The sequence below is a fragment of the Orussus abietinus genome, unplaced genomic scaffold (assembly GCF_000612105.2).
Source record: "Orussus abietinus isolate OABI.00-Male unplaced genomic scaffold, Oabi_2.0 scaffold86, whole genome shotgun sequence".
NCBI lineage: Eukaryota > Metazoa > Arthropoda > Insecta > Hymenoptera > Orussidae > Orussus > Orussus abietinus.
In genome coordinates this window covers 245,104-269,685 of record NW_019394257.1, presented here as the reverse complement: position 1 = coordinate 269,685, position 24,582 = coordinate 245,104, and the positions used below count along the sequence as shown (strand labels likewise).

Sequence of the window (24,582 nt, the reverse complement as noted above, 5' to 3'; positions counted from 1 at the left end):
ATTACGAGCAACGAGCGCCGATTCAGGCCACTCAACGCGCGTTTCCTGCTGCGATTCCGCTGCGGGACTGGAGAGAATCAAAAGAGTATAGACAATACTCGTAATGTACAATGAGAGTGTTTATTGCACTGCGTGTCCTCGCATATTAAGGTGTTACGACAGGGTCGTTTAGTATATATCAAAACATCAAAATGTTTATAAAACTGGTTTTTTTTTTTTCCAAACTGGGGCGCACCACATAATTTATGGAGGCCCTAAGAAAGAGCGCAATGCTCGTGTAATTTGATTAAAAAAAAAAAGAGAGAATATGTATTCTTGGCTCTTGTCTGGGATAAGTAAAGAATTTTTTGCCGAGAAATGATATCTCATGGTTATCGCGCTCTTCCTTAGGGTCACTGTAATATACACGTCCTGGAGTTTCAAATGATTCTAATTGACACTAAGGATACTATTAAATTATACGTTCCACGGCTTAAAAGTGAATTACTTTACGTTTATTATAAACTATATAGATTTATGATTTTACAACGTCGTGCTGAATTTATGAAAGGTGTTAAAAACGTGTTATAAAATTAGGATACTTCCTTTAACAGTGTGTAGGGTGTCGCCGTGTGACGTCGCGCAACCCTTTTTACGTAATGAGAGATGGCGAGGAAATGAACTCTCCGTCCTCTCTCTTACGTTTCATCTGTCTTCCTACTCCAGACACTTTATAATGAATAGAAAAAGGGAGCGCGAGAAGAAAAGAAGTTTCGGTTCCGTCCTCGTGGCCGCATCGGCGTCCTAGGTCCGTGATGACATCCTTCGTTTCCTGTCGTCACATTTCATAAAAGACTCTACGGGTTCACAGGAAAGTCCGGTTGGTCCAGCCCTGAAGAGGCTCTTCTAGCGCAGCTTCTTGTTGACCTGGTCGATGAGCTCGTCGACCCTCTGGGAGGCTCCACGGAATTTGTTGGGCTCGGGACCGATCATCTGTATCAGCTGGGGCACCTCCTGGCCGCTGATAAGCGTGAAACGAGACAGCGACTTCATGCACGCATAGAGCTGCTCTTCAGGGGGGTCGTTGTTGAAGTACTGGAGGAGGGCCATCGTCAACTCCACGGCGACGTCGTCGAACACCTGCAAGAAGGAAAAGAAAGGGATACTTCACGTTCCCCCTACTGTCCTCTACTTCGTCTTCCTCCTACATTAAGGCTAAATGAAGGCACTTGGAGAGACTTCATCGACGTCGGTAAAGGTTACTCTTCTAAACACCTACGTTACCGGCGTTTGCATTTATACCGAGAGCTGCGTCGAATTGTATTGGGTATTGTACCAAATGGCAGACTTCATATGTCGTTTCCGTACAATAATTATATATAAATTTAAGCCAAACTCCAGAAATCCCCACCCTGCGCCATCTGTTGACTTCAGTGCCAACTAAATTTTTTACCTTTATCCCGTTCAAATCACGAGTCGTGCCAAAATTTGGTGCAGTACCCTTAGCAAAAAAAAAAGTGTTATTCTAATTGACTGGCTTGAGGGGTATTTCATGGTCGTTTATAAACCCCCTTAAACTTTTAGTTTTCTTGCTTTCTCTCTCTCTATTTTTTCGCTTCGTTTATTAACGCTGAAGAGGAAACTTGGCCGTGGAAATTTGCAGCCACCGCGGGCTGGACGGGTACCTTGGAAACGCTGCCTCTCGGTAAAAGCTGGCGGAGCTTTTTGCTTTTGTGCATTTTCTGAAAAGAAAGAACCCCTAGAGAAGTAGCCGCGCACTGGGCCCCTTTTTCCGTTTCCAGCGAGCTTAAAGCCGGCAAAGCACCTTCGGGTTAGGCCGCTCGCATCCGCTCTTTACCCGGATGCTGTGTTAATAAACGAGAACCTAGACATCTCGCCGATTTTAACGTAAGCTTGCGTTAAGTAGTACGTGGGATACATGGAGCCAGCAAGCCGAGCCATTTCCTAGATACTCTATCGAAAAGGAGCCAAAACAATGGAACTCACGTCTCATATACGTAAAATCCACCTACGGTTCTTCTCTCTACGTTAGATATACGTTCACAAGAAACTTGTACCTTAACGTTACGTTTTAACGTTACTTGGACGTATAGTGAACGGCTGTGAACTACTAGTTTACGCATATGCTACGTTTAAACGACGTTCATGGTGTGCGACTAATGTGAACATTTAGCGTTGGATATATCTTATGTCAATGTTGAATTTTCTGGGCATGGTGTTTTCAGCGGGGTCCATGCATTCCACGTCCAGGGTGAATACGCGGTAGCCGGGAAGGATACAGACCACAGTTTTTACCTCCTTGGTGGCGAGGTTGTGGATAATAGCGGCACCGCGTTCCTGGAGCTCGGTAGAGTCCGAAAGCAGCGAATGCACCGCCACCTTCGTCGTCACCCGGATGTTGCTGATGCTCTGATTACGATGCTGCCACTCTGAGATGTAGAGCAGCCATTCCGAGCTGCTCGGGTTCTCGAACATGTTCGTCAACTGTGAACAAGATGAATCGATCAAGCAAATGCCCCAGGGAGGAATTATCGAATGCCTTGAAATGGCTATTCGTGTAAAGACAAATCTCTTAGGATAAACCTATGAACGCTGTTAAACTCGATTTAACTGCACGGACTAGGAATCGCTACGATTTATCGTTACGTGTGCAGCCATCCTTACAGCTGGTCGAACAAAATCGGAAGAAAAAAAAGGATTAGGAATGCTCACGAATAGTGCCAGTGGGAGCTGTTCCTCGTGCGGATGCCGGTCTATGTCAAAGGCATAGTTCATGATGACGTGCTCCCGTCTGTCCTGGTGCAGCAGAAGGATCACGTCGTCCTTGAGGGCCGCCACCGCGAGGACGCTGAGAAGCTTCACCCTGACCGCCGTGTCCAGGGTATCGTCGTACAGAATTCGTCCTGGAGTTGGAAATTCAGTTAACACTAGGATCATTGGCAAGGACTTGACAAGGACAATTTTTTTGTTTAAATTCGAGGATAAATCAAGGCTTCATGAGAATAAGGGAACCAACCGACGAAGGCGAGGAAGTTGTCCCCGAGGGCCCAGGAACCCTCGTCCTCGAGGACGTACTGGCGCAGCTCGCCGAGACTCGTCCTCTCCTCGGCCGTTAGCTTCCCCTCCAGGAGTCCAGAGAGCGCGTCGAACTCCGTCTGCGCGTCGAGGAGGTCCCTGAAGACTATCGGAGGATCCCTCTGGCGCTTCCTCTCCTCTTGCTCGCGCCTTTCCTCGGCCTCCATCTGCAAGACCCTCTCCGAGGGCAGCAACTCCTCCCCCACGTCGCCGTTCGTCGACTGTGGCTCGGTCATGGCGCCTGCAATATATATATATTTTTTTTTTATTTAATAACGAGCTATCGAGGCATGTTAAGTACCGATTATTAAGGCGCGAAGAAAGGAAAGAAAAGTAGGGATTTTACTTTCGGTCTCGGCCATGTCGGCGCAGTTGCTGGGACCGGTGCTGTTGCTGTTGTTGCCGCTCTCGTCCCCGGGTCGGTCCTTTTCCTTCTTCTTCTTTTTCTTCTTCTTCTTCTTAAGCTCCTTGTTCGCTCGCTTCTCCCTGCTGTTGTTTCTCCTTTCCTCCAAGGCAACGGAGTTTAACCTTAGGAATATAAACCGAGTTCTGGTTATTTTAGATGGACCTTCCTTCTTAAATCGTCGTATAGAAAATGAAGCGCAACTATTGTACCGATGCACTTGGTAGTGTCTCACGCCAAGTACATATAAAAGCGCGCTGTAATTGTTGTAATTTTCTTAAGTCGCACCTCGCCTCCTCTATCTCGTCGTTGAGGAGCTGAAACTCCGGTGAAGCTTCTCTGTGGATCCTGGCTTCGACGAATCTGTTACCAACTGTGAATCCTGTGTTGGCTGAGTTACTCAAAGTGTCTATCAGAGGAAGTAACGCTTGTCCAACGGGCCTGAAAAATATTCCACGGTTAACTAAAATTAATATCTCATCTTGACGAGGTAAAGCGAGTACTGATCGCCAAAGAAAAATAAAAAAAATAAATAAATAAATGTCAAGTCAGACATATCGTTCGGTGTACCAAAGGGGACTGTAACCTCCAGTACTATTCCTTTTTGCAGAATATTGAATTTTTTCATACATTGAAAAATATTGAATTTTTTCATCGTGTCCTATTTTATATTATTAGATCTTGGGATTATTTTGGCGATCAGTGCACTTATTTTTTTTTTTTTAATTGTAACTTGAACCCACGTCTGAAGTATCTCTTCCGGCAAGTCGAGGATGTACTTCGGGATGCCCTTGCCCACCAGGAAGTTGGTCAGCTCCTCCGAGAAGCAGTTGCAGTTGTGCTTGAAGATGTTGTACGTCCCGGGCCTGAAGAACCGGATTATTGTTAAATTACTATTTTCAACTATTTCTTAATCGTCTTCTCTGCTAATTATAATTTTCATGGCGTTCGCGTACACGTAAACATGCAAGTGTGTACTTGGCGCAACAACTCTACCGAGTGTCCTGATCCCCGGAGAGGAGGATCGCCCTGTAGATGGGTTTCTTTTTAATAATCGCCCTTTCGTTTCGTTTCTTTTTTAGGGATTTGAAAGGTCAATAGCTCACGCGAACTTGGAGGTGCCCAGGCCGTTGATGTACTCGAAGAAGACGGAGTAGGGCAGGAAGGTCTCGCCGATCCTCTCGACCCTCTGCGGTTCCCGGAGCTCGGTGCCGCCCTGGAAGAGAAGAGAGATGAGCTCACACGGGGAATCGTCGGGCTCGGTTTCGGGGAAAGAAGAGGAGTCGATCCGGCTAAATTCGGAGCCTCGTCAGGAAGTAGGCGCGCGGATCGCCGACACCTCGCCGGGCTCTAAATTAAGAAGCCCCAGGACAGGGTTACCGGACCAGGGGACCTCGACGGGAATCCAAGACTGTTTTTATACCCGACTTGGTATCGACATACCTCGTGGACATAGCCGGAAATATTAAGGAATTCGTTAAGGTGACGTGAGACCTTCGATAATCCTAAAAAAAAAAAAGTAATTATCCCGAACAAGAACCAAAAAAATCGAATTTTTCTTCGAGAAATAAAATTTCGGGAGTTTCAAGACCTTCATTAGGATCTCCATAATCACCAGTTAAGGTTTCAGATTTTTCGGTGCACCCAGTTTGGAGAAAAGATTTTTTTTTTTTAATTTTTTCACCTTTGATATGTACAGAAATTTCGTATCACCTTAATGGTGATTAGATATCTTTTAATTAGACGCATCTAGGAACTTGAGTGCGTTATCCGTTTCACTATTTCCAGGAGAGAGCTTCGAGGAAGAGGTCGGTCACCAGGAGGCGAAGACGAAGAGACGCCACGAGGATGGAGGGACGGAAGAGAAGATCACCGGACACTTCACGCGGAGGGTCGAGGCAGGTTGCAGGTGCAGGTGCAGGTGATGGGCAACTTACCCGGAGGCTCTCGCGGGCTCGTCGCCTTGACCAGGAGACCACCAGGGTCCGCGAAAGAGGGAGAGAAGGAGAGCAGGAGTCGCGACCGGACTATGCTCGGACTATGCTCCGACTATTCTCGGACGGCCTCGGGCCAAATTTAGCCGTGACATGAAGAGAGTATCGGGTGGCCCCGGCCAGGACCTCTCTCCCTCTCCGACACCGTGGTCCACGTTAGACTGGACCTCCTCCGCGCGACCGCGACCCGCCGAGAAGGATTCCCACCACCGCCGACTTCCACCACCGACCTCCACCACCGACCTACACCTTCGACGAGGACAAGGCTCTTCTTCGGCGCGAAAATTCCGGGGAATATCAACGGTCTGATGTATGGATGTGTAATGTTGAAACGAGGATGAGGATGGAAGAACTAAGGCAATGGGAAAGTGGTATTAACCCCCTGAACACGGAGCCATTTCGACATATGGGCGATATTCGTCTGACCGTGCAGGCAATATTCGACCGAACGTCCGGCGCCTTTATGCGCTCTTAGTAGACAAAGAGTTAAAGAGTTCTCGTTCAGGAAACTGTACTCCAAAGTGGGTGTGCCGAATCGATTCAAACCTCGCAATATAAATACGGAGGGTGTAAGGAAGGTCCTGAAATTGTCCATGTTTTTAAAATTTGTTATATATATTAAAAAAAATGAAATTTCACCAGTTTCAGGACCTTCCTTTGTACCTTCTTGACTTACCGGCCTTACGCTCTGGATACCGGAAGGCCCGAAGAAGTACTCCCTTCCGTAGGCGACCACCGCCGTGTGCCATATCCCGTCCAGTTGTCGACCTGCAAGACGATTGAAAGATTATATCGACAATCAATCCTTATCAATGGGATGCATCGCGAAAAATTAAATCGACGCTGCGCGCGCAGCCGCCACGTGGCGGCGCCGTGCGGCGTCCCGGCGAAGTGCGAACGATGAACGCCGTCTTCAAACGCTTTTCACGATTTCATTGCTAGACCGAATTTCGCAAACCTCGCCAATATCGCAGGATTCGTGGCATATTGACAAAACGAGCGATACATTATTAATTAAAAGGAAAATTAATTAATTAAAAGGAACGTCACGCATTTCTATGTCGCGAGTCACCTGGAGACTAAAAAGTGTTTGCATTCTAAATCAAGCTTTTTATTGCAATTTTAAAATCCTCGCGACCTGGATCTGTTAAAGGATCATTTGTGGACTTCCGCGTCGCGCGTCACCTGGGAACTAAAAATAATTTCGACCCGAAATGAAGATTTTCGCTGCGGTTTCCAGGAGTCGCGAGTCGCGTCCCCGGAAAGCGGTCATTCCCTCGGCTCTGCTATTTCCGCCACGGAAACCGGGTCGCAGGGAATTCGTCTTGGAAGCCGGCGGTTTCCGCGAGATAGAAATAACGGGCCTGACCCGGTCCACGTGGTCGCCCATTTCTCCACGATGACATTAACGAGAACCGCGAGCCAGGATCCCTCGTTAGCCGTCTCGAGGGTGCACCCAGATCGATATCTGGGTTCCACCGGTCACAATTTCATATAATCGATCTTAATATAATCTTGAGCGAAACCATGGATGCAGAATATATGGACCTGGAGGCAGCAGGACGGAGAAGCTACCCTTACTCTTCCTTCTGCTGTTAGATAACCTCTTGCTATATCATGGCCATGTAAATTTATGTAAAGAGGTTCATAGATGCTTTCCAGTGAGTTTCATTAGTCAAGTTCTTCATGGCCAGACTATTTCATGGCGAGACTATTCCATTAGTCTGGTATTTCATAGCCAGGGGATTTAATTGGTCTGATATTTCATAGCCAGGGTATTTCATTGGTCTGATATTTCATAGCCAGGGTATTTCATTGGTCTGATATTTCATAGCCAGGGTATTTCATTGGCCGGACATTTCATAGCCAGGGTATTTCATTGTTTTTCAAAATCGAAACGCCTCTGAAAATTGAAGCTCCTCTGTTATCCGTCTACTTTCAATTCCGGCGTCTTCATAGTTCAGCGTGCGGGACCATATATCCCGCGTCCATGGCTAAAACCGGCCGAAGTTCTGGCAAGGCTCCCTCTAACCGGCTGTCATCGCCTATATTTAATTCCGATTAGTGCGCATCGTGATGCACTCTTTGTTTGCAGGTGATGCGATACCGCGTGCGTCAAGTCCACGTGGAGCCACCTTTTATCGGCGATCCATCGACCTCTTCGCAGATTAGTTAGTCGTTAAAATCGAGCGCCACCGAGAATCGCCACCTGAAATTCCCTTTCACAGACGTTAAGGTCCAAGAGGGTATTTACTAAGGAAATCACGTGGAAATTAGCCGAAATTTCCAAGCAGAAATCACGGAAATTAAAGCCGGTGCCAAAGTGGAGTCAGATGTCGCGTTTATGAAACATTTCTCCGGACTGGATGCACCGAATTCTTGGTCTAACTTTACAACCTGAATATGGAGGCTATAAGGAAGGTCCTGAGACTAATGAGAAAATTTCATTTCCTTTCTTATCATTTTGATAACATCAACATTAAGGTTTCAAACGATTTGGTTGACTGCCGGAGAAAAGTTTCATAAATGAGACCTCTTCGCGGCACTTTCGCACCCCCTTAAAATCGAGCGCTGAAATTCCTCCCTTTTTTTTTCTCCTTTTTGCAGAAATTAGGGTCTCTCACCTATGAGGAAGTGCGACATGCTGGCGGCCATCCCCTTCGTCAGGTCGTAGATGTACAGCTCCACCGTGGTGCCCGACTCGTCGGCGACGTCGTCCTCCATCTCGTCTACCTGGGGAGCGAATCGAGTTCTTAGGGTTACTCTCGACGATGATCTCTTATTATAATATTCTATATTAATTCGCGGGCTGCTTTATCGGGCGGTCTTTTGTGCGATCGGGGAAAAGGAGCTTCTAAAATTAATACCCGCGTGGAAGCCCGCCAGGAACTCGCGGTTTCCGCGTGCGTTCGAGGCGATCCCGAGGCCGAGGGTGCTCCTCGTCGTGGAGGTCACCGAATTAAAAGAATCCCCGGTTCATCGCCCTGGTAAGGCGAAAGTGTTAACTCCTTATCGGGATACTTAAGGTGATATGAAAGTGGCGTTGAACTTTTCTGTCGGATGTACCGCATACTTTGAAACCTTAAGGTGATATGAAAGGGTCATGCTATACATATAACAAGTAAAATGTATTTATAAAACTTTTCCCCACCCTGGGTGCACCGAATCATTTGAAACTTCGCCACGGGATTACGAAGGCCCTAAGGAAGAACGCGATGCTCGTGAAATTTAATTTCTCACAAATAAATGTGATTTTGCTTCTAGTCCAAATTAAATAGGTTGTGAAATGAAATCCATAATCAGGTGTTAAAGTTTCAAATGATTCGGCGCACCCAGTTTGGCGAAAAGTTTGATATTTTGACGTTTTGATATATAAAATGAGCCTTTTAGATCTTAATACTATTTTGTGGTTCACGTAGGAGGTCGAGGAGGAGGCCGAGGAAGAGGTCACGTACCTCTTCGAAGTCGCGCTCGGTCCTTCTCGAGCTCCGAACAGGTGGACGCGCCGGCCGAAGCAGAGATCGCGAGAGGATGCCCTCCTGGATATAGATAGTCGGCCGGCAGCGCCGCGAGAGAGCTAGGTGGCCACTGGCGATTAAATGCACCGGCAACGAGAAATTCTCACGCGGCCGACCGAGAGAGGGAGAAAGACGCCCGAGCGCGCTCTTGGCACGCGACGACCGGGACCTCCGAGGAGAGAATCGGCTTCCTTCTGCACGCTCACCTATGAATAGCTCCTCGCGACCGAGAATCCGCCGAGACCGCTGGAGAGAGTCGCTTCTAAAATAACGCCGACGCGCTCTGGGAAATGTCGCTGGCCGAGCCAAACGACCTGCGAGATGATATTCCAAATCTTAAGCCCCTTAGGGACGCGCCCGCCGTGCAGCGCTGCGCGCCCGGTTGCTCGCCCCCAGGCGCGCCCTTTATTTCGTTTCTTCCTCGTTTAAAGGGATGTGAAAGTGCATCTGAGGGGTCAAGGATACATCTCAATGATACATTTCGAAGTAACAAATTTCCTTTGGTTAGCGAAATTCCGGTAGGGAATTTTACGCGTTTCTTCGCCTCAACGTCGAAATTCAATATAGCCGACTCACGTTAACTGGGCATGACGGGCCGATTTTCAGAGAGTTATATCTTGCTCCCTGGCGCATGATTCATCGTAAATCTACTCATTGTCGCATTTTATGAACATTTACGTCCATTGCGCCTTGATTTCCACTAACAATTGTTATTTGGTTCGCGGAATACCCGTTGGGAATTTCACGCGGTTTCCTCGCCACCGTCGTCAAAATCCAACATGGTCGCCGCCTCTACAAGGCCCTTGATCAAAACATCCGAAGAGGTTCCTGCTAATCCCGAGAGAGGCATCGCGCTATCGCCGCACGTCACGCGTAATCAGTGCGTAACGAAAACAGGCGCGAGGGATCGAAACTGACATTCCGGACGATAGAGCGAGAAGGAAGAGGAACGCATTAGAAGCAGCTCTGAAAACTCTGAAAAAGGCGGTTAAAGACAAGTCACTGGCCCGAGGGAGCGAGAGAGACGGAAGGCAGTGACCGAGACGCGGGGTGGGTGCGGGGAACAGGGAGAACGAGGGTCGCGCGAGAGCGAGAGAGACGGAATGAAGGTCCCGTGAGTGCTAAGGAGAGAGAACGACTACGCCAGGAAGAAACGAAGCGAGGGTCGCGTGAGCGCGAGAGAGACGACACCAAGGCGGCCAACGGTGGAGCGAGAGAGACAGCGCGAGGGGTCGGCGAGCCGCAGAGCGAGACGCCCCGCCAGTTCGACTCGTTTAGTCGCTCACCGACGAGTCGCGGGATCGTGGAGGGTTCGCGATTTCGAGGTTAGGTCGTGCCAGGGTTTGGCGAGCGCACAGGGACCGCAGAGTCAGGACTTACCGAAGGCCGAGCGGTTTGGAGGTTAGAACGCACCAGGGTGCCCGTAGAGAGCGAGACGCGCCGAATGCCGAGGTTGACTCGACAGTTTTGAGGGAGACTCCCAGAGCCCCCTGCAGAGGGGAAGTGAGGTTAGGGCCGGCTGGACGGCTAGGGAATTTGGTGCGAAGAGGTTAGTCGCAGACACGGCCAGGACGGCAGCCACGAACAGCTGATCGAGGGCCGATGCTCCACGGAGGACCGGCGAAATGTCAAACTCGAGGCAAATCGTAAGTTCGGAGCCCGAGGGGCGTCCTCGAGAGTTAGGTTAAGAGCGAATGCACCGGTGAAACCGATTGCGGGGATTCGAGGAGGTTCATTCGGTCGAGAAATATCTGGGAAGCGGAGGGTGCTCGTGCCGATAATGGTCGTCGACGCCGCGTGGATTTATTCCCCGGAATGAGGGGGCTACTCCGTTCTTCGAGATCTATTCGATGAGAATTTTCCTCAGTGTTTTGTTAATTTTACTCCTTATTTTTATTGTTTTGAGAGCAGACTCCAAGACAAGAAAAATATGGATGTGTTTCTGTTGTCGTAGAACTTTGCACCTTGTTTCACAACGATTCGGTGGTAGAAGACGAGCTGGGGTTTTAGGGGATATTTATTTTTATTTACCTTGCAAACCTGCGATATTGAAGAATTTGGATATGGGGTAAAAGCCTCTTTTTTGTTTATTTGCAGACCCTTAGGGTACAATCTTCCGAAGGAACCAAGCGTGTCGAGGTAAACCCTTGGGACTCGGTTTTGCAGCTCTATGTGAAGGTAATTGTTTAGAGAGTCCATGGAGGCTTTTCTTAGATTGTGGATATTAATTCCTGGATTTTTATTGTAGATTGATGAAACCTTTGGCTTCAACAGCTTCGGCTTCACCCTTTACAAGCAACGAAATCACAAGGATGAGATTATATCCTCCCGTAGCAGAACCGTGGCGAGTGTGGGACTGTCTCATGGAGATATGGTATATCTGGCTCCAATTAACGGAGCGATGCTATGGGATGGTCCGTCTACTAGCGATGCTGCACCTGCGGGAAATGCTACGTCAGGTAGTTTTTTTGCTCTTAAGCGCTGGAAATGCGAAATTCAATGCTTTAATTCTTGTAAGTAACATCACTGTTGTTCTAACCTAAAAGAAGAAACGGCCTTCATCGAAGTATTGCAGAGTCCAGGTCGGAACTCTCAGGGTCCACCTGCTTGCGCTCGGTCTCTCTCCACGGTTGTCGAGGACAAAGTGGATCAACAACTCTGGAAGCTCAATGGAAAGATACAGAGAAAACGCGACGAGAAATTGTAAGCAAGGCTTGACACAGCAAATAGTGCCAACTGTTAGAATCCATTGTCATGAGTATTATTCTTGGTAGTTGTCGACATGGCGTGAACGCTTGCTGTGTCCATTGTTCGCCGTTGGAGCCTTTTGACGAAGCCTATCTTAAGGAACAGAACATCAAGCATATGTCATTTCACTCTTATCTCAGGAAACTCACTGCTGGCGTGGACAGGTTAGTTCATTGAACCATTGGGTTATGTTTTACACGAAATGTAGAATACTCTTTAGGCCTTTAATATATATCGACGAACTAGCTTTGATGTAAAGATTCCTTGCAGAGGAAAGTTCCTACAATTAGAGGACATAAGGTGCCGCATAAAGGTTGGCTGCAAGGATCATCCTCCGTGGCCTCGTGGATTCTGCAGTAAATGTCAGCCAGCTGCTATAACTTTGAACAGTCAGCCTTATAGGCATGTTGACAATGTCGTTTTCGAAAATGCCAGCCTGGTAGAACGTTTTCTTAATTACTGGCGCAGCACTGGCCATCAACGTATCGGCTATCTCTATGGTCGATACGAGATCCACTCGGACGTTCCTTTGGGAATTAGAGCAGTAGTTGCTGTCATATATGAGCCTCCTCAGGTGAGTCGAATACGTTGCATGGTTTCGATGACGGTGAAATAGGAAAAATATATCGACCGATGCCTTTCTTTCTTCAAGGAAAGTACTAGAGATTCCGTGTCCCTACTTCCGGACGAAAAGGAAGCCCTGGTCGACGACTTGGCCAGGTCCTTGAACCTCAGAAGAGTAGGCTGGATCTTTACGGACCTGATAGCCGATGACATTGTCAAGGGGACGGTAAGCATCCTGCCTTCTGACATAAAACTCAAAGTGACAGTTACCACTGCATGAACCTTTCTTTTCACTCTCCTGCTTTTTTTTTTTTTATGGAAGTTGTATATAAAGGAGGTTCATATAAGTCTGAAAAAAGATACTGGCGGCCATTTTGGGTCACGTGGTCAGATATTGAACTATTTGAGTGTATGCAGGAAAACTTTACTTTCAAACATTCGGGAACACTTTCAAGCCAGTACTTAAAAAATTCTCGTCGTTTAGAGGTTAACGAAATAGTCGATAACGATGACGAAGTATAAGTACTCGCAATTAAGTTAATTTTCCTTTTTCCAGGTGAAGCATGTGAGAAACATCGAGAGCCACTTCCTGACCGCCCAGGAGTGCATAATGGCTGGTCATTTCCAGAATCTTTATACAAACCCTTGCCGATTCTCGCCCACCGGTTACTTCGGCTCGAAATTCGTGACAGTTTGCGTAACTGGTAAGTTCAACGAAGAAATTTTAACTTCTAGTAGGGTCGTCAGCTCCTTTGTGGTCTTGACAATATTCTTCATGGTTTTACCTTACAGGTGACGATAAGAACCAGGTGCACATGGAGGGATATCAGGTGTCGAACCAGTGCATGGCGTTGGTACGCGACAAGTGTCTCGTGCCTACAAAGGATGCACCTGAGCTCGGCTACGTAATCGAGTCCACCGATAAGCAATATGTACCGGACGTCTACTATAAGGTTAGTACATCTTCAGTCTTCTCAATGATCGCGAGATGCATACGAAAAGAATGTACAATTGTTCAGCATCCCAACAAAGCTGCCCGGTGGGTCATCGTGAGGTGATCGCACCCAATACAAATGACAATTTGTACGTCAATCCACGTATATTCACTGGGAGGATTTTCAATAATTCGCAGCCAGGAATAATTTATGAAAGGAACGTCCTTAGGGATTGGGGAGTTAGAGAGTACAATAAGAAACGGGACAGAGTCGTTTCTCGGATTTATTTCCCTCTTTCTCACGTCATTATTTTGGTCGTCGTTGAGGCGATACCCAGAGTGCACGACTTCCCTCGTTCCTTCGAAGAGGAATCGAGGGAGCCAAGCCCTCGGCCTAGCCTCCTCGTCCACTCTCGAGAGGACCTTTACTCCACTCGGGCTGTTTTCTTATACGAGAGAAGAGATTAATCGCGAACACGCAGCCAGTCAACGTTTGTCGTTGTCTCGAGAGTCTCCTGACTCGACAAATTCACAAATATCTATATACGCCTCCATACATCTACACCACGTGCGCGTTTTCTCTCGCTCCGTTTTTTTCTCTTTTCTCTTCGTTGCGCGCATCTCGTTTACCAGCTAATTAACAAGTGTTAAAACTTTCAAGTTCAACATCGAATGAGGTCCTCGTTGAGAAAGGCAAGCTCACGACGATATGGAAGCGCGCGTCACGTGACCGAGAACCACGTGATAGGGCGTCACGTGACTCGTCAGACCGCCATCTTTAAATGCCCCGCGCTCGGAGGAACGTTCGTATGAACACGGAAATAAATAGTAAACAGGAACGCTCGTCAGTGTGGCCCGCTCTTGACAGTTACAAATTAATTTCGCCACTACCGCTGCACAATGCCCATTGTGAGTGACACTAAGCTTCCATTTTGGACGGTACAAGCGGTGCGCACGTATCGGTTAACCTGGGAGTGTTCTACCGCGAATTCTCGTTTCATCTTTCTCGCACAAGTGGTTAATTAACCTCATGCGACAGGGATGCAGATACATATCCAGATCCATATTTTTCTGGAATAAGCTTGCCCCCCGCGTACGCTTAAGAGTGCCGAACGTTCAAGTTTACTGTGTGTATTTCAGTGATAAGGAGGCTTTATCTCGGATCTCGCGGTCTCGTAAATCGCGACGCGGAAACGGGGCGCATACGTAAATCGCGCGCAGCTTTTTCACGGACGCTGCTTCTCTCCCTTTCTTTCGTTACGCGGAATGGTTCTCTCTCCTTCTTCTTCTTCTCCCGATTAAACCTAACGCGGTCCTCGTTTCCCCCGCTCGCCCGGAATTCTTCGCGGCGCTTTCCGCGAGACGAGGCGCGACGTCGCCCGGGATCGGGAAGGCCTCTTTTTTTTCTTTTCTTCTTATCATCGCTTAAAAACAAATCAAAAGTAAAGAAAGAACGCACAAGACTCCCTTGGGTTGATTTTCCAACCTTTATAACGGATATATCCGCGCCACTCCTTGGGAGGAATATATTCGGGGGTATAGGCGGTCACTCGCGTTTGAATTTCCCACCCGCGGTGGTGCGCGCGCAGCCACGCGGGAAATTCAAACGGCAGCTCGATTCGCGCGCTCTTTCTTTCCTTTTCTTGCGAATATATACATATACATATATATCCACTTATATGATATATGCATACCGGAAGTTGGCGGTCGTAGTTAGGCCTTGACGCGTCGCGCGTCGCGGTACTTGAGATCTAACTTAAATAGCGCGGAAAGGGATTAAAGAAAGAGACGTAAATGTGGACGTAGAATGTTACTTTGACCCGAGGGCGAAAAACCGAGATATTGAAAACGCCTGTACATGTATATTTGGCGCGACACTCTACCGAGCTTCTTAACATTTTCTTTTGCAATGCCCTCTCAAAAATATCGAAAGAATGATCGTATATTCTACGTCCGTGGGTATGTCTTACCCGTTGTTCTTTTTCTTTCCCCTCTTTCACCCCTTCTCCGGCTTTCGTTCGCACCCTCCCCTAAACGACCTATTCTACACGCATCCACTTTCTTATTGATAATATATTTATATATATTTATATATATTTATATACTCCTATATTTACGTTCGCACGCACATAACGGTTTCGGGTTTTCGTAATTCGAATTCGCGCGTCGGTTCTTCCTTCCCCTCGGGACCGCGAGAGGACGAGAACTGTTCCGGAAAATTTCGGAGACGGGAAGATGCCTAACCTAACCTAACCTAACCTCTTCCGGACACTCGGAACGTGCAGGCGTACCCGTAGCGACGTTCGCTCACGTATTACAAGCTCCATGATTTCCTTTAAAAATTTTTTGGACCCTCGTGATCGCGCGTCTCCCCACACCTCGGACATGTGTATTTGGCTCGAGACTCTGCAGAGTTTCTTTACAAGATGGCGGATCTAACTCGGGCCCGCGCGCTGAGTCAGCCATCTCGATATCGACGGATCCTGTGGACGTTCTTTCTTATCTCTACTATTTGGCAGGGTTGGGTAATCTCGCGCTTTTCTTCCCCCGAGGTTCTTTCGGAGTGTGTATTACGTAAACCACGAGTGGATTACCGTAAAAAAACGGTAAACTGTTTTCCAATATGGCGGATCTATTAAATACGGCGTCCGCTAGGTTGTAAACGTCCTTTAGCACGTGCGCGGCCATTTTAAATTTAGAACATTCTAATCTCGCGCATTGTAAAATTTCAATATATATATTTTTTTTTAAGGAATGATAGAGTATTTCGGCGCGTGTGCTCAAAATTATTTCATTTGACTTCAAATTTCCACCTGGATTTGTTATTTTCTCTTTAAGGATAGAAGGTGGTAACGTATTTCGCGCTCGCGAGAAAAATAAGGACGTGTATTACATGAAGTATTATAATCTACTCAACCCTGCCTTACGCATAATGGCTGACCGGATACCCACCGTAAACGTAATTTGCCCTCGGTCGATCATACATAATCATAGCGATCCAGAAGGAAAAGAAAAAAAAAATAACGATCACTCGAATCAACGGTTTCTCTCATATCATTTATCATTCTCTTTTTATTACTCCGTCCTCCGTACACGTGCGACGGAAGAGCCGGATATGCCCGATAACCTCAAATGCTCCCGGCTTCGCGTTCCCCCAAGAGAATCCGGGAACTCGTGAAAACTCTCCAAGGGAGACCCTCTCCGAGGGTTTGTTTCCCCTTGCGGAACGAACCGAGGCGCGAACTCCGCTCGATTAGAATCTCGCGCGCGCGCCGGCGTCACGTGACCCACCGGGTCACGTGGGGTGGCTCCCGCGCTCCGGGCGGGCGATTTGAATTCCGCGAGTCTCGCATATCTTATCCGCCTATGTTCCTAGGTAATACGTCGATAGCCAAAATAAACGTCGAACTTCTTTCTATCTCCCGTCTAACTCGGTATCTCCCTCTCCTTAAATCTACCGCTTCCCTCGGTGGGGGAGGAATAAATAAATAAATAGATACGAAGTTAGGGGGACCCTTCGATGCATATATACACAGATATACATATATCTTTATATATAATATGGAGGCTCGTTAATAGTAAAATATGGATCTCTCTTTTCGCCATATACATGCATATCACTATACACGTATACATACATATATTTATTTATTCCTCCCCTTATTTTTCTTTCTTCGTTCCCCCCCCCCCCTAAACTCTCGTCTACGTCCGCTCGTTCGCGTAAAACATTTTCGCGCGCGTCCCCCGCATTCTTTTTAAAAATAGACTCAACATCTTTCGGATAAACTATCGTTAATAGTCAATATATATTTAAGTCGCGACTCGAGGAGCGCGCCTGCGCACTGGAGGCTCGGGGGATATTCCCGGACTCGCTGCGCGTGCGCGGCGCGGTTCCGTAGTGCACTTCCCCCCTTTTCCCCTGGCCCGGGGGGCCCGGCGATGCGCGGCCGGGCCCTTCGGGGCCTTACACGATTAATCCTACGCGAGAGGCGGCCCTGTCGAGGCCGAGGGGTTCTCTCCCCTCCTGGGGTTGACCAATCTTTTTTCCTGGGGCTTCCAATGGCTCCCCAATTGGAGCCGCGACTGCAACTGCAGGTGCAGCGAGGATATCCGGAACCTTTTGTACTAAGGTACTTGTCACAGGCAACACGATCAAGACCGAGGGGATTCTCCTCTTGCTAATGGATTATTTTAGGGCTTTGCGTTCTCCAATTGGAGCGAAGACTGCAATTGCAGGTGCAACGGGTGCAGTGAGGATGGCGAGAGCCCCTCGATGGGTGAATCTAAGAGGCAACTGAATGAGGACCAAAGGGTTCTACCCTGATGAGGAATTTTTCCAAGGCTCCGAAAGGCCCTCTTCGGGGTCTCCAATTGGAGCGGAGGACTTAAAATGAATCGAGAACCTTCGGCGCCGGGGTATTCGCCTTCGTACGAAGAGAGGCAACAAGACCAAGGAGTTCTTCCCCGCTAAAAGATTTTCTACAGGATAGAAAGACACCCTCTTCAGGTTCTCCAACCGTACCGGGGAGACTATAAGCGAATCGAGAACCCCTCGTCGCCGCGATCGGGCCTCGCTTCCGTACGAAGAGAGGCAGCTAGGTCAAGACCAAGGGGCTCCGGTCGACGCCCCCCCAGCTCGAACGCCGCCCGAACAACGTGGAACGGAGCCCTAGGCGCCGCCCTAGGGCTCAGCGCTCTGCCGGCGACGGGGCGCGGCCACCCGGGGTGGCCGGGCACCGTCTCGGTTACAACTTGCCGCACTTGGCGATCAGCACGGTCTTGGTCGGCTTCCCGGTCTGATCGCCGAACGTGGAGATCTTCTCGACGAGCTCGAGTCCCTCGACGACGTGTCCGAAGATCCCGGTGAACCCTCTCATCTCCTGGAGAATGATCCGAAACTGCGAGCCGACCATGCCGAGGTTGTCGTGCCTCTTCTGGGTGCGCCTCATGCCTACGGCGCCCCTAACCGCCGGGAACTTGGTGTCGTCCGGCATGAAGAAACTGTCCTCGAAGATGCTCCTACCGCCCCTACCGTTGTTGAGCTCGAAGTCCCCGGTTATCACGGACTCGCCCTCCCAGCACTGGAACACGGTGCACCCCTTGTAACCGACCCCGACCTCGCCGGTCGCCAGGATCCCGAAGTTCTTGGCCATCTTCGGGGCGGCGTCGGGTCGCACCTCGATTACGATCCTGCCGTGAGGCGCCCCGTTCACTTCGACGTTGAAGAAGTAGAGAGGGTACGGGTTACCCGGGGCCCTGGGGGGCGAGTGGACCGCGACGAGGGGGCCTCCAGGTGTCGCGGGCCCCTCCCCGAGAAAGGGGACTTGCTGCTGCGAGGCAGGTGGCTGCGGCTGTGGCTGTTGCTGTTGCGGTGCCTGCTGCTGCTGCGGCTGCTGTTGCTGCTGCTGCGGTTGCGGGTGCAGCAGCGCAGCGGGCGGAGCCCCAGGCTTCACCGAGGGCGACCCGGGTGGGATCAACAGCTGCGGCTGTTGCTGTTGCTGCTGCTGCTGCACGTGATGCATCCCCGAGTGGTGGTACTCCATCGTGCCGTTCTGCAGCTGCGGATGCTGCTGCTGTTGCTGCTGGTGATGGTGCTGCTTGCTGATAACGTGCCTCGAGTAGAGTTGCGACATGCAGTAGTTCGCCAAGAAGAGGATCGGATTCTGGGAGGCCGCTACGTGGGGGGCGAGCCGGGGACTGCCCCCGGGACCCGGGACCTGGCCCACCAGGGCCTCCCCCGAGTGGATCCCTGCCAGGGCCTGCTTCAGGAGCCCGAAGTCGAAGACCACCCCCGAGTTCCCGATCAGGTCGTCCAGCTGGCACTGCAGCATCATCTCCTGGTACTTCGCCTGCAGCCGTTGCTTCTCGAGGAGGAGCTGCGCGTGCAGGGTGTAGATGTCGCACGGGCTTTCGATCATCTGCAGGCTGGCCTTCGCCTTACCCAGGGTCTCCCGCGCGTCCGTTATCTCCGGAAGGTGGCTCCACCCGTTCTGAAGGTCGGTCTCCACGTGGGTCTTCAGAGTCACGCAGGCCTCCAGCACCTTTATCAGGAACTCCCGCTGCTGCATCGCCAGCCTCTGGATCTCCGTCGAGAGCTTTCCCATCGCCACCAGCTCCAGCTGCACCTGGGGATCCGAGGGGTTAGATTAGGGTCGCCTCTGAAGGATAATCGTTAACTCCAGTGTCTGGGTATATCCGCGTGTGCTATTAAATGCGTTTGGCGCGAAACTCTACTGAGTTTCTTAATACTCGTACCTCGATGCATAGGTTTCTACATTAACTTAGAGATCTATTGTGAAGTCTTACGTCGGATATAAGCTGTTCTTTGGCATCTGCTTGAGACTTGATCTGGTGACCAGGGTGCTCCTGCGGCGTGGCACAGGCTCGACAGAGTGCTGCGCAGCAGGTACCGCACCAGAGGGCCAGGGGCATTCCATGCGTGTGACAGTTCTCACTCTGAAAGGGAAAAGATCGTAATATATTTGCAGATCTTAGCCGGAGGGAAAGCATGGTTTAAGGCGTGACCGACCTCGCGCGCGTTTAAGGTCGTTCCTGGGATTAAACCCCTCCGATACTGTTTTGCCACTTCTCGGAGGGCGCGAAGAGCGCAGCCGACCTTACAACATGATCCCATTACCGAGAAAACCTCTTCTGGTATGGCTTCACACTTGCAACGGACCTGTATCTCTCTCTTTCAGTAGACGTATGTCACCCGGTTAATCGTTACGCTCGAACAGTCTTAAGCAGCTAGCTTTGCAGCAGCATGTAAATTGCAACTCGAGTCCATGGAATGATGTTAATGTCTTCAATGAAAATGTCTATCATTTCTTGGAGAGATTCCCCAAGAAACTGGTACTCTAATTTATGGAGTGCTCTTTTATTACCTTGCTACGTTTTTTACTCAATGTTCACCTTGAGTATTAATCCTACTACCTCCGATAAGAGCATCTGGCCTTCCTACCTTTCTCTCCTTGTCGTTGGGCTTGCCGGAAGTATTGTTAGTCGTGATCTTCAGGTGGGAGAAATTGTTGGCCAGGGCCAAGAGCGGGGAGTGCGTAGGCAAGGCATCCGGGCCTTGGTCCCCTAGGTCGGTCCTTTTCCAACAGTGCGCGCAGAACAACTCGCGCCCCTTCAAAAGATTATTCTCGATGCAGCGCAGGCAGAAGTAGTGTTTGCAGCTTAGATACTTGGGGCACTGCTCCGCGTCGTTGTACTTCTGCTTGCAGTAGCTACACAGCGTCAGCTCCTCGAGATCCGTCAGCACGCTTGGATCCAGCATCTGGAAAGGACAATCTCGCTATACCAAAAACTCTCGATAGACGTATCTAAACCCTAACCTCCCAACAATAACCACGATTTAAAATCTGCCCTGATCCAATGGTCAGCCCGAGTGCTGGCAAGTTCGATCGAACGATCCATCAACCAGGGAACATTTTCGTTTCCCTTGAATCGTGCAAAGTCATCCGATACCTCGCAAGAGGCAGACCGATATGCATTACAGATGTAATACCTTGGCAATTCTAAAGTAATCGCGACGTTTTTTTTTTGTCCCGCCTCGTTAGTTCGTTCCTAACCTCAAATACCCCAGGTACGCTTTCCCGAATATTGTCAGAGGACTTATTGCCCTTAGTCCATTGACGAACTGTCCGCGCCACGTGACGATAACCTCCCTCGCGCTTTTCGTATTCGTATTTAGTATAAAGTTCCGGGGAAACGCCTCCTCGATGTGAACATATTCCCCTTATTTCGTACTTCGAGGTCCGCAGTTCGCGCCGGGTGTCCGCGCAGCTCCGGCATCCTCCGGCCGACCTCCGGGGGCTCCTAACCTCCAAGCGGGCGCGCTTAACCTGTTAGCCTTGACGCGTCGGGGACGTAATACACCTCCTAGCACGGTGGAAGACGAACGCGCGGATTCGCCTTTCCGCGGCCGACTATTATGCAACCCAGGGTGTCGCGCAGTGACACTCTCGACGCGCACGCGCCGCAGATCCCGCCAAAACGGAAAGCGAGCCTCCTGATTGGTCGGCGTGGCCGACGCCGCGCTCTGATTGGTCGATTCTCTAGCGCGCGATCTATCGATACTCCGTGGCCGGGAAATTCGTGACGCCGACCGGTCGCGCGCGCGCACCTTCGGAAAATCGCCGCCATACCCTCGAAACTAAACGAATTTTTCCCTCGTAATGGCCTTGAAGTGGAAATATTCTACATTAAATAGGGATTTTCGCCTTCTGGTAGAAGGAACTCCTTGGCAAATAGGCGATCGAGGATTCCAGAATCGAGAGAAATCGTGCCTATGGCAAAGCGCGGTCTAACCTCAAACCTCGCCGCGAGCGATTAAAGTTCCAGCCGAGTGAAAGTTTAATCGTCGCGGACATTCCAGAGAGCGCGAGACCATCGATATCTATCGATGTCGCCCTCGGTCGGCGTTCCCGCGCGCCGATAAGAGCGGTCCATTTTTCCGGGCTTTATCGGCGCGCCGCTGGTGGTCATAGACAGCCCCCGGCCATTATCGGGTTCTCGAAAGCAAGGTTTATGAATATAACGAAAATATCGATAGTTCCTTTCGGGAGGGTCGAATGTACGGTCTCGTCTCGATCTCTCGATCGAGGATGTGCGACTCGAAAGCGAGGGAGGTTAGGATGGCGCGCAACCCTTTGATCGGTTTCCCGCCGGCGGGGAACGTGGCGAGAGTCGTACCGTGTCTCTCTCGCTCGCCCTCGCTGGGGATCGGGTCGCTCCTTCTTCGTCCGACTCGACCTATCGGGGGCCACGTAGCGCGCCCTCGACGGCACCTTCGGCCGGGCTCGGAAGGGCTCGAGAGGGCTCGGTCGAGCTCGGCCGGACTCGCGGGGATTCGGCGGCCGGCCGGGGCAGGGGGCACGCGGCTCTGCGTGCCCGAGGTGAACGGCTCGTTCTCGCGGTCTCCCTCACATCCGTGTGGCTCTCCTACGGCCTCGCTCTTCCCCTCTCTCTCTCTCTCTTTCTCTCTCTCCGCCTCTCGCTACGTCGACCGCTAGGCCGCTCCGTGTTCCGCGTTCTCTCCGTCCTTCTCCCTCGTGGCTCGTATTTTCTTTTCCTCCTGTCTCTTTCCTCCGTGTTTTCTTTCTTTTTTGCCCTTGCCGTCCGATGGCTCTCGCGCCTTCCGTCCCGTCCGCGCCGCGCGCAATGGCCGCGGGAGGACTCCTCACGTCCGCCTGACGGGGATGTCCACGGCGGCGAGCTACCGCGACACCATCACGACACCCGGCGGCCCGCTCCCCGTCACTTCGGGGCGAACCTACGCGCCGCGTTCCGCCACATCATGATGTTTGGGCCTCACTAGACTAACCACTGGCATGGCGGCGAGCCACCGACCGACCGACACACGCGCGCACAAACACCGCGGCTCGTGTCGCTGTCCTTCTCTTTTCCACTTATGCTATATCCGACTTGCCCTCTCGCTTGCTCTCCCTCCGTCGAGCCTGCGCCTGGCCCCGCCACGTACGGTCGCCATCTTGGACGCCGCCATCTTACGGCCGCCATCTTGACCGCCACTTTCGAATAGTGGTTAACGACTCTCGGCGGGAATTTTAAACAGAAATTATTGAGCAAAGCACGGTTAATCGGCTTTGTGTCTTAAGATTAATAAGAGTGGCAACAGAAATTGGAGAAATAGAAAATCATCGCAAGCAAGAAAGGAATTAGTTTTGGAGTTTAGTTTAGGAGTTTTTTGCAAAGAGTGATCGGAACGTTTCTTGTTTTATTGCTTCAGGGAAATGACAGCTATGGGAACGAGGTGTCCAGACTGGCCAGGCCTCTCCCGGTTGAGTATCTGCTGGTCGACGTGCCAGCATCCACGCCGTTGACTCCGCAGTTCACATTCTACGTTAATAAGGATGTTACTCCGTTCCCCGTGGAGAACAGGTTGAGATTTTCAGAGCAGTTTTGCAAAATATAATTGGTGCTCGCATGTGGTAGACACACTGTGCAGGAATGTGGAATTTTTAGGCTGGTCGATGGCCAAGTGCAGGACTTCGATGCTCTCTGCACGTACATGCAGCAGTTCAGTCCGGATCAGTTCCTGGAGGCGATGTCGGACTTCCATCTTCTACTCTTCGTCGCCCTGATGGACATGCTGCCCATGAAGGTAACGTGTTTAATAAAATGGTCTTCATATTTCTTAAATTAATTCTTTGACCGTAAAGAGAGTTTAAAGATGTACAGGGAGAAGTGCTCTGGTATTCAAAAGAGCATCGGAAATCTGCTTCTCTACCACTGGCATGCTTTTTCCTGAGTACTCCACAGTCAAAGAATTACATTGGTTTTATTTCTACCAATCGACACTTTTGATGTCACAGGATCACATGGGTCCATTATTAGAAGCGATCCGTACCAACGACCGACAGAAAGCAATAGACTGGGCCCATTCGGAGCACTGGGCCACCGTCGAGCAGCTGATCTCTGCCACGACTGCGAGCTCTCCGTCGTCTTCAAGAGCTGCAGCATTCGGTGGGAATTCAGAGAAAGCTGGTTCCACTAGCAGTGGAGGAGCATCAGCTAGCAGTGGCGTCGGTGTCGGAGTAGGCACTGGAGCTGCTGATTCCGCTCCGAACCAGCCACTATGGATATGCCCTTACTGTACTTTCTTTAATTCAGCTGAGCTCACTACCTGCGAGATGTGTCGTCTGCCAAGGTAGCCGACAAACCTCCACGCTGTCAAACCAGTGACACTCACCGTTCGCTAATCACTCGTTTTGCTTCTACAGGATTTGATGCATGCCGTGTCCTTGCGGATGTGACGTTGTTTTTCTACACTTTGGCCTTATTTATGGATAAATAAAAGTGCGACAGAGAGACACTTCCATCTCAAGGGACGATCATTTGCTGGGAGACGTCTTAGAGCGCCTAGCTTTTTGTTTTGACGTTCGGTGCACTCGTAGCATCAGGGTTTGGGATCCTTCTTCCGATGGGTTGAGAATTCAAGTTGGGGTCGATGCATGATCTTGAATTGAGCATTTCTTTTCCGTTCATGTAATAGTATCGACACGATCGAGGGAATTATCGAGGACGTATTCTTTCATTTCTAGGATATGTTTTGATGTAGGATTTAATAATACTAATGTAGTCGAGTAATGTTGCAATCTGTATGGGCTGATCTAGTAGTTACTCCATGCAGTCTACCGATAGAGCAGTGGGTGTAAGAAAGACGTACGTTTGTCTTCTAGAATGCTGATATAAGGACTCGGTGAAGAAACCTGGAGAACGAGTCGACGACGCAGAGAATCCAAACGTTTATTCGCCACCGGTTGCCCCTACCCGCAGGGCATGTAATTCATCCGGATGATCTTGAAATTAGAATTTTTTCAC

General features: G+C 49.9%; 3 protein-coding genes across 11 annotated transcripts; 1 reads left to right on the top strand and 2 right to left on the bottom strand.

The window, feature by feature from the left end:
- Positions 1-101: 101 nt before the first annotated feature.
- Positions 102-10,450, bottom strand: LOC105694948. Of its 4 annotated transcripts, none has more exons than XM_012416103.2 (12): positions 10,371-10,450; positions 8,097-8,205; positions 6,149-6,240; positions 4,585-4,694; positions 4,222-4,344; positions 3,767-3,919; positions 3,422-3,603; positions 3,017-3,316; positions 2,713-2,903; positions 2,296-2,484; positions 1,665-1,721; positions 102-1,119 (listed from the first exon to the last, which is right to left on the bottom strand). In XM_012416103.2, the coding sequence occupies exons 2-12, from the start codon at positions 8,194-8,196 to the stop codon at positions 886-888; spliced, it is 1,731 nt and encodes a 576-aa protein (XP_012271526.1). In that variant the 5' UTR covers positions 8,197-8,205; positions 10,371-10,450; the 3' UTR covers positions 102-885. The 4 variants fall into 4 exon arrangements, with proteins under 4 accessions (XP_012271526.1, XP_012271525.1, XP_023290129.1 ...); XM_012416102.2 differs by lacking the exon at positions 10,371-10,450 and adding an exon at positions 8,928-9,080; XM_023434361.1 differs by lacking the exon at positions 1,665-1,721 and having other exon boundaries at positions 2,284-2,484.
- A 58-nt stretch (positions 10,451-10,508) lies between these two features.
- LOC105694946 (nuclear protein localization protein 4 homolog) lies at positions 10,509-24,555 on the top strand. Of its 4 annotated transcripts, none has more exons than XM_012416097.1 (13): positions 10,509-10,636; positions 11,088-11,168; positions 11,239-11,449; positions 11,540-11,693; positions 11,765-11,902; positions 12,009-12,312; positions 12,391-12,528; positions 12,859-13,006; positions 13,095-13,255; positions 22,988-23,139; positions 23,224-23,362; positions 23,574-23,908; positions 24,441-24,555. In XM_012416097.1, exons 1-13 carry the CDS (start codon positions 10,616-10,618, stop codon positions 24,451-24,453), a joined length of 1,995 nt encoding a protein of 664 aa, XP_012271520.1. In that variant the 5' UTR covers positions 10,509-10,615; the 3' UTR covers positions 24,454-24,555. The 4 variants fall into 4 exon arrangements, with proteins under 4 accessions (XP_012271520.1, XP_023290115.1, XP_023290120.1 ...); XM_023434347.1 differs by having other exon boundaries at positions 11,537-11,693; XM_023434352.1 differs by lacking the exon at positions 24,441-24,555 and adding an exon at positions 23,982-24,271 and having other exon boundaries at positions 11,537-11,693.
- LOC105694947 (bromodomain-containing protein DDB_G0280777) lies at positions 13,505-22,576 on the bottom strand. Of its 3 annotated transcripts, none has more exons than XM_012416100.1 (4): positions 21,934-22,576; positions 20,198-20,515; positions 19,543-19,692; positions 13,505-19,361 (listed from the first exon to the last, which is right to left on the bottom strand). In XM_012416100.1, the coding sequence occupies exons 2-4, from the start codon at positions 20,513-20,515 to the stop codon at positions 17,982-17,984; spliced, it is 1,848 nt and encodes a 615-aa protein (XP_012271523.1). In that variant the 5' UTR covers positions 21,934-22,576; the 3' UTR covers positions 13,505-17,981. The 3 variants fall into 3 exon arrangements, with proteins under 3 accessions (XP_012271523.1, XP_012271522.1, XP_012271524.1); XM_012416099.1 differs by lacking the exon at positions 21,934-22,576 and adding an exon at positions 20,989-21,148; XM_012416101.2 differs by lacking the exon at positions 21,934-22,576 and adding an exon at positions 20,811-20,916.
- Positions 24,556-24,582: the final 27 nt, after the last annotated feature.

Excerpts from the sequence above, each read along its gene's own strand:
- LOC105694948 (XM_012416103.2), bottom strand. The coding sequence starts at position 8,196 with ATGGAGGACGACGTCGCCGACGAGTCGGGCACCACGGTGGAGCTGTAC. Across the intron at positions 2,904-3,016 it reads CAACTTCCTCGCCTTCGTCG|GACGAATTCTGTACGACGAT; the intron begins GTTGGTTCCCTT and ends TTCCAACTCCAG. Across the intron at positions 1,120-1,664 it reads CGAGAGGCAGCGTTTCCAAG|GTGTTCGACGACGTCGCCGT; the intron begins GTACCCGTCCAG and ends TCCTTCTTGCAG.
- LOC105694946 (XM_023434347.1), top strand. The coding sequence starts at position 10,616 with ATGTCAAACTCGAGGCAAATC. Across the intron at positions 10,637-11,087 it reads TGTCAAACTCGAGGCAAATC|ACCCTTAGGGTACAATCTTC; the intron begins GTAAGTTCGGAG and ends GTTTATTTGCAG. Across the intron at positions 13,256-22,987 it reads TACCGGACGTCTACTATAAG|GGAAATGACAGCTATGGGAA; the intron begins GTTAGTACATCT and ends TTATTGCTTCAG.
- LOC105694947 (XM_012416099.1), bottom strand. The coding sequence starts at position 21,033 with ATGCCGGAGCTGCGCGGACACCCGGCGCGAACTGCGGACCTCGAA. Across the intron at positions 20,516-20,988 it reads CGCGAACTGCGGACCTCGAA|ATGCTGGATCCAAGCGTGCT; the intron begins GTACGAAATAAG and ends TGTCCTTTCCAG. Across the intron at positions 19,693-20,197 it reads CCAACGACAAGGAGAGAAAG|AGTGAGAACTGTCACACGCA; the intron begins GTAGGAAGGCCA and ends TTTCCCTTTCAG.